Below are 7747 nucleotides of genomic sequence, written 5' to 3'. Positions count from 1 at the left end.
TTACATACTGACACTTTTAGTGTTAGCTGAACCCGCCCAACTCCTGATGTCCATTGCAATGGACATCAGACTTTGAAAAAATCCTATGAATTAATGATATGATATATATTCAAAATAACTTCAAATATTATCACTTGTAACTGTTACAATTATACTGAGAGCAAATTTAATTGGCCAGCATGAACATACATTGATATTTTTGATTGAAAATGGACACATACTCTTCCCTCTCTGCAGTCGCTCAGCCATGCTTGTCTTGTCTGATGTCTGTCACTCTCTCAGAGCTTGCTCAATGTCATGAAATGATTGTGATTGGATAATCAGGATCCAATCAGTAACATGCACTGCTGGCATCATTAAATTACAGAGTATTTATTGGTTTAGAGACAGAAATATGTCATGTCCATTCCAATGGACGCAGGGTCTGAAGGGGTTTTAAAATGAAAAAGACACCTCGCTGCAGTAATACCCCGCTGTGTTGCGGATTGACTCTAGAGTTTCAACTTCCCTCCAATATAAAGCTACATATGTGCAGAAACAGGTGCACTTTCAAAGGCAGAGAGTGAGTTGGAGCATTGCCACGTTTTCTTTTTTTTTATATTTTGAAATTATACATTAATGTAAATACCATATATTGTCAAAAGCAAACCATGAAACCATGAGTTAGTTCAGGATTTGTTGAGGTAAACTACTGCTATATATCATAGAAAGACAAACTAATCAGCGACCGATCAGGTTTTGGAGACATAAAATAGCCTTGATCTGCCCGTGTTTGGCACAGCATTGCTTCACAAACAAAGGATCTATGTGACTAATACAAGTTGAGTGGAGTCCCAGTCCTGTACCAGAGGGTGAGGCAATCTCTTTGCTTTGAACTGCATCACAAGGGATTACAGCTCAGGTTTGCACAACACAGCAGAGAGGAAGCTGTTAAAGACAAGGACCAACACTGCGTCCTGACCTCTCACCCTTACATCCTGACCTCTCCTGCAATCTTACATGAGCCCTTGTCTACATGAAAGCTGTCCTGTTGACTCACTGGGGCTAATTTAGAATTCCAGTGCCTCCGACCACTGTGAGGACAGACAGCTAACATGCTGGCCTCTGAATGAGTGGAAGAAACTTAAGACAGACTTGTTTGACGTAATACTAACTCTTGTTTACATTGGCTTCCCATAGGCTTGAGATTTGAGACAGTTGAGATTGCGTGCTGATCCTAAGTATTCAGACATCATCCTGATGGGCTGAACTCCATTCTTATTTAAATTGGACAGGCAATTAAGTCAAGTAATCATAAGCCATGTTTACCAGTTTGGTCCAGTGCATGTATGGCGCTACTGCAGCAAATATTAGTCTGTCAACGAGGGCCTCACATGCCTGCTGATGAAGTCCTTTAACAAGTCTCACAGAGGCCAACCTCACACTGTGCCACCTGCCACAAGCTAAAGAGATTTGGGTCATTACTTGGCTTCTTTTTAAATATCATCAAACATTGGCCCTTTCATCATTCCTAATGTGTGACCTTTGAGTTCACAGCTTCTTTAAGCATGACTGACAGATATTGGGAGTATTTCCATATCACTGCTTTTGATGGGACCTAAAAATAGAGCAATCGGCTGAACTCCACCTCCCGCACATCTTTTGACGTCACCTGGACTGAACTGCGTCTTTATTTTTAGTTGCCCAAAAAATTAATTAAACGGTCTTGGACAAAATTATGTAAGGGGATTACCCTGTGTTTACTGTCTATCCCTGCCCTGACCATGTAGGACACCACACAGAAAGGGGAGGTGGAAATGGAGAGTAGCGGGGACTTGAGGGTAATGCAGTTAAGGTAGTAGTACAGTGCTCCAGAAATAACCCAGCTGCAGGCCTAATTGTACATCTCTCTTGCCCCCAGTTCCCTCTTCAGCTGCGTGCCAAGGTCTTTGACCTTATCATCCACCTCACTGGTTCCCGGAAGAATCCTTTCCGCCCCCCGTGGCGAGCAGAGCTCCGGCCAATACACAGAGCACAGCAGCAGACCCTCTCCAGCCTCAGACTAACAGCCAAGCGCCACAACCATTTAGAAATGATCCCAGTAGAGCACCCAAGTGGCTCAAACTGCCAGGTATGTTCTAATCATCCCCAGTGTGGGCTTCGTGGCTCCTTAACAAAGCTTAGCCTGAGGACCCCAGGCCCCTTATAGAGGCCTGGGGCCTCCCAGAAACCCGTATGTCACAGCAGTGTATATATTCAGCCAAGAGGCTGTCTCTATGTTTGCATTCTCTCCACACACGCAAGCTTCCTGCAGAACGCATGCGCACTAAACATCTGCTGGAGAGTTTTGTTTTTGTAGACAGGACCATAAAGGTTAGCAACTGTTCATGTGTGTGAGTGCCTGGGGCATCTAAGAGGAATGCTCTCACTCCGTGTCCCCTCCAGCATTCCTCCATGGTTAGACAGTTCCATGCCCACGAGGGGGCCACAAGGGCCTCTTGTCTCCTGAGCACTAATGCATCACAGCCCCAGATGAAGCACAACATTCATGCATGCACATACATTCGAGAACAGATGCATGGCATCACATATTTATTTGTAAGTACTTTCAAATGTGCAGTTGTTGAGGTGATGAGGGTAAAGGTAACACATATGGCAGATGCCACCTGTTGCTGTGTCAAGGATTATGATTCCATGATGTCTGCTGTCTGTGGAGAGACTTACAAAATTAGAAAACATCTGCATAATTGCATTGATTTTCTAAAGCTTCGTATAGTCAACCAAATGCTTAAGGTTAAAAATAGCAGACTTATGGCATTACTTGTGACAATGTTGTATAGGGTACCGTAAATATTTTTATGCACACATTCATGGAGTGAGCATTTTATGTGCCATATAAGTCTGACACTTCAATGTAGCTCCCAGGATTTGGCAGTTGAAAGGCTGTCACTGCCATCCCAGAAAGCAGTCAGAAAAAATGGCTTGCCATAGAACTTTGGTTTGGACCTGAAAGGAGAAGAGCTTAGAGATGACATGGAGACATGGAGAGGCTGCGTCAGTCTTATTAAAAAAAAACACAGACAAGTGAAGGGAGAAGGATCAAAATGATATAATCCTAACATACATTGTAAGACTTTTCAGAGTAATGCAGACAACTCCACCCCAAATGATTACTTAAACCTCACCGATATATATAGCCATATAGGGTTATTTCATTGTGAAGGTCAAGTTCCTGTCATTTACACAATCACATCATTTATTTTTTACACCAAATTTAACTTAACATACAGTTTAAAGATTAGGATTAATCTTGGCAGATAAATTTGCCTTCTGCAAAATTGGTCTTAAATTGAATAACTGCAATCAGGCAAATATGTCAATGTAATGCTGAGGACCTGATCCCATGTGGAGCACTGTCCAACGACCAGCCAGAAAGCTGGAGACAGATCAGCCTCCGACTCCTGGGAAAGACTTCTCACTGCGGAGCTTCTCCAAAGCGTCTGGACTGGCTGTCGACACTCCCTGCCTTTAATGTATGATCAAGAAAAGCTTTAACTCATTACCCTCATGAGCGCCCCTCCTCATTCTTGTCCTAACTGCTTTCGTATGTTTAATAATACTGCCTTCAGATGTAATTTGTTCCCTTAAGATGCATCAGGAGGAAAGTCATACAGTAGTGCTCTGCTTTGCCAATAGAGAATCATCCAACAACTCATATTACAGAAAATAAAATAAAAAATAAAAGGGAGATCCAAGATAATATGCACATTTTCATCCCATGCCCAAAAATTAATAACAGATTGGAACGATTTCAATTCAATCAAACTTCCACAAAGGCTATAAACTGTAGCAACTGAGCACAAAGGTACCGATCTGCTCCTTATGAGTCATAATGAGCAAGGATGTATTACACTCACTTAACATCATTTACTTTAATATCTGCTAAATACAAGAGGGGGAGTGAGCATGACATGCTACTGTTACAGATTCATTATTAGCCCACCAAATAATGCACTGAACAAGAATTCGTTTTCTGCCCCAATAATCATTGTGGCATTATTAAACTAAACATCACTCAACCAAACTCAGCTGCTCCTGACAGCCCGCTTTGGAAGTCACCCCTGGGAAACACAAATCCAGCCCGGGCCTTACTAAATAAGGTGCTGGGTCAAATTCCAGGTGCCGTGTCCTTGAGCACCTATGCGAGCCTGAATTCATGACTGTTGCTCGAGTTGCTTCCAGTTGTGTGTGAGCACTGTGAATCACCTCACAGCCACACACAGAAATGGTGTGATGTCCTGTAGAGCTATGCTGACTCACAGAAACGACACTTTGGTCAAACACATTGCTGGTGGAAAACCAGAGAGCTACTTGGGTTAGGAAACCCCACATTACCCTCTCCCTTGTAGGCCTAACTCCCCCCTCTGCTGTGATGAAAGTAGAGAAAGCACCTCTACTACTCGCCTCTTCTGTTTATTTACCTTCAGAATTACACCCTGCTCCTCTTGGACCATGTTCCGATGTGTTTTGTTATGTTTCCTTTCAAACAGAATATCTATGCGTGTGGTCTCTGGTCATGTTTAGCTAGTACATGCACACATATGTGCACACACACTCCCATTCAACTTTCCCTCTGTGCCAGAGACCCCCTTTGCCCTTCCCCCTTCCCCTAACCAAACATCGCAGGACAGCAAAAGGGAACTTCAAAGTGGCCGGAGGGGGTACTTCTTTTTTTCCTGGTACTTGTCATCATCTAAGGGACTGGCTGCTCCCCTTATTACTCTAATTGCTTCCAACTGCTCCTGGAAGCTTTGATGAAGGGAGCCATGGAGCATGCTGGAAGCACCTGTTGTTGCAGAGAGGAGCACAGGTGGCCCTTATTGGTGAAAGTGGTGGCGAAGCATGTGGACAACGCTGCTGTTTTTCACTTTCACAAAATCTTAAAATTCAAATTCAAACACGAATGAAGATTTTATTGTGAACTCGGATTTGGATAATTCTGAAATTGCAGTGATAGAGGACAAAAAAATAAACATCTGTAAAAACAAAACTTCTGAAAAACACGTTGGCAGCACTCTGGCGCCATCTTGTGGCGGTGTTAAAAGTCCAGGAGCTGCAACAGAGAAAGAAAACAAGAATGTATGTTAATCCAATTAGCTCTTTCTAAAAATAACTCATTTGATAGCTCTGACAAAGTTTCTGGTGTAATGGCGCTCAAGTAAGATTTGTCATATGTCCACATTGCTTCTTACTTTCAACCAGCATTTTATTGTAAAACCTTATTAGCAGCTGGACTACTAGAGTTGCTGAAACATTTAGTAAACTTGGATTCAATTACTTCAAAACACAAGTAAAATCTCACATAATCAACTCAGTTGAGCCTGAATAACTGTCTTTAAAACCACTGAGGGACTTTTCTTGTAATTACTGTCCTTGTGATAACTGTAACAAAGGCTGATGATAAAAAGTAATGCAAATAATAAAATGTCTTAATTTTACTGAACCATCACGACCTGATGTAATATGTGGGTAAACCAGCTCCTAGGTTTTGATAACCAAGGCTGTATTTACACAAAACACAATTCAAATGAATAAATAATGATTTAAAAACAATAATCAAAGAAAGGGAATGCTGAGCTGCGCACCAGCTGTGGTAGGATCTTTTCAAAGTGCTCAATCTCTACTTGGTCACAGTCCTCTGATTCAGCTTGTTTCTGCGATCTCACAGCAGCCTCTGGGAATGGGAGAAGAGTGTTATCATCGTCATGCAGCTGAACAGTGTCTCACAGTTGAATAAAACCACAAGAAAACTCAATACCTTGCACAAACACTTTCAGCATCTCTGTCATGAGTAGAGCAGCATCCCCGCTTACTGTAACACAGAGAGATGTAATCACAAAACTGAAAATTTTAAAAAGACACAGACAATAACAGTCGTGTTGCACACACAAAAAACTCACGCTTGGTTTTGTCCTCCTTGAAGAAACTGGACAGGAGTTTGCTTATTGTTTCCTGTAAGCATGAATAGAGCATGATAATGCAGTGTATGAAACAACAATGATTTACATTATAATGATGATGATCTTGCGAGATTCTTTTCTCACGCGCACCTTCCGCCTCCAAAATGCCTTTGAAAAATCCTGTTCTCTAAAATATCAGCGATATTTCCAAACGTTTTCACAGAAAACAGCGGCTGCGCATGGGCGGCGGGTAATAAAGGCTCGGGCAGGCTGTGCCTTCCCAAATGTTATGCTGGGAATTTTGCAAGTTATATAGGCTATTATATTGTGTGTGTGTGTGTGTGTGTGTGTGTGTGTGTGTGTGTGTGTGTGTGTGTGTGTGTGTGTGTGTGTGTGTGTTGTCGCTGCAGCCCCCAGGTGACAATCAGGTCAGGTGACAATACAACAATGTCGTCACCGACCTGGCCCAAGGTGATATGGGTAAATGGGTGGCATTGTAAACATCCGGCTTTTCGAACTGCGCTGCCGCGTTATTTTGGAAAAAGCATAAAATGGATATACGAACTTTTTTCAAGGCAAAGGAAAAACAAAGACGTAATTCAGAAGCTGTCAGCAGCATCAGTGACACCACACCTGCTGCTGCAGCGTCAGCAACAACGATCCCCGGGCACGTTAACCCGGTCACCGGAGAAGCAACTTGTGCCCCGCCTCTGTGGAACGACGAGCCGGGAAGCTTGATTTTGAAACAGAATCCTTGTGTTGTTGTTATTAATTATGCTAAGTAACTATTTTTTACAACATTTTTGGCTGCGGGACACTTTATGGAGCCATTGTGAGCCCCTCTTCCATTCGGCGCATAACGTTCAGTTACATTTCAGCCTGAATAGCTGAGTACTGAACGAGGTCAAGTCTGATGTGTCGTTTGAAAACCTTTACGGTGGGCGTAAAAGCACGAAACGCAAGATGAGTCCGTGTTCGCTTGGTATATTCTCAGCGAAAACACTCACACAACGATGGTAGTGATGTGTCGGCTCCTACCTTCTTAAAGCAAATTTCTTCTCCCTTCTCCGCCATGTTTTGACGCTATGGAAGAAACTTGGCGCTCTGCGCAGGCATTGGCTGTTGCTCTGTGACGTCAGTCGAACCGCAGCGCATACGAGGAAACGTCTCTTTAAATGGGATTGATCATTTCCGTTTGTGTCAATGAAAACTTCAACTGTTAAGGTTAACTGTCTCCTTTATTTCATGAAATAACATTTACCATGCAGCACGGTTACAGCATAAGACGTTTGATTGTTCTCATTGATTTTCTGGTCATTTGAATAAAAACTTAAAAGAAAAATGATAGGACACAATGATGATTTTATGTAATTTTTGAGTACAATTTGTGTGGGTTATAGGTACATAGTGTTGCTGTAATGTATGATTTTATAAAAAGACAATTCATATGGCATTCACAAACAGTGACTACAAAGCTATAACGAGTAGTGCATTTATGTAGATGCAACTATATGTATCATACTAGAGAAAATCGGGGGTATTGTTGTGTCTTTATTCATTCATTCATCGTCTAACCACTGAGCATCTTCCAGTAAGTAGCCCAGACCCACTGACCGCATTGGTTCAGGTTAAGCAGGAGCTGGATCCATCTCATCATCTGAATCTCCTTCATTCTGCGAGACAGATTTTGAAATTAGGTGATGAGGGAGCAGGCAGAAAATTTTCTCCGACAGAACAATAAACTGGCTTATTCTCACCTTGGGACAGACGAACCGTTTCGTTTTCACCTCAGTCCCTGCAATAAAGTG

At 42.4% G+C, this 7747-nt stretch overlaps 1 protein-coding gene across 1 annotated transcript; it reads right to left on the bottom strand.

Moving 5' to 3' along the window:
- Nucleotides 1-4960: 4960 nt before the first annotated feature.
- Nucleotides 4961-7061, bottom strand: cenpx (centromere protein X). Its single transcript, XM_075454401.1, has 5 exons — nt 6978-7061; nt 5940-5991; nt 5798-5851; nt 5625-5713; nt 4961-5092 (listed from the first exon to the last, which is right to left on the bottom strand). Exons 1-5 carry the CDS (start codon nt 7011-7013, stop codon nt 5078-5080), a joined length of 246 nt encoding a protein of 81 aa, XP_075310516.1. The 5' UTR covers nt 7014-7061; the 3' UTR covers nt 4961-5077.
- Nucleotides 7062-7747: the final 686 nt, after the last annotated feature.

This window comes from Odontesthes bonariensis, chromosome 21, assembly GCF_027942865.1.
Source record: "Odontesthes bonariensis isolate fOdoBon6 chromosome 21, fOdoBon6.hap1, whole genome shotgun sequence".
Lineage (NCBI taxonomy): Eukaryota > Metazoa > Chordata > Actinopteri > Atheriniformes > Atherinopsidae > Odontesthes > Odontesthes bonariensis.
This window is presented reverse-complemented; position numbering and strand designations above follow the sequence as displayed.

Coding starts and splice junctions, on each gene's coding strand:
- cenpx (XM_075454401.1), bottom strand. CDS start 7,013: ATGGCGGAGAAGGGAGAAGAAATTTGCTTTAAGAAG. Junction 5,852..5,939: donor CAAGGAGGACAAAACCAAGC/GTGAGTTTTTTG, acceptor TCTGTGTTACAG/TAAGCGGGGATGCTGCTCTA. Junction 5,714..5,797: donor GCTGAAAGTGTTTGTGCAAG/GTATTGAGTTTT, acceptor TCCCATTCCCAG/AGGCTGCTGTGAGATCGCAG.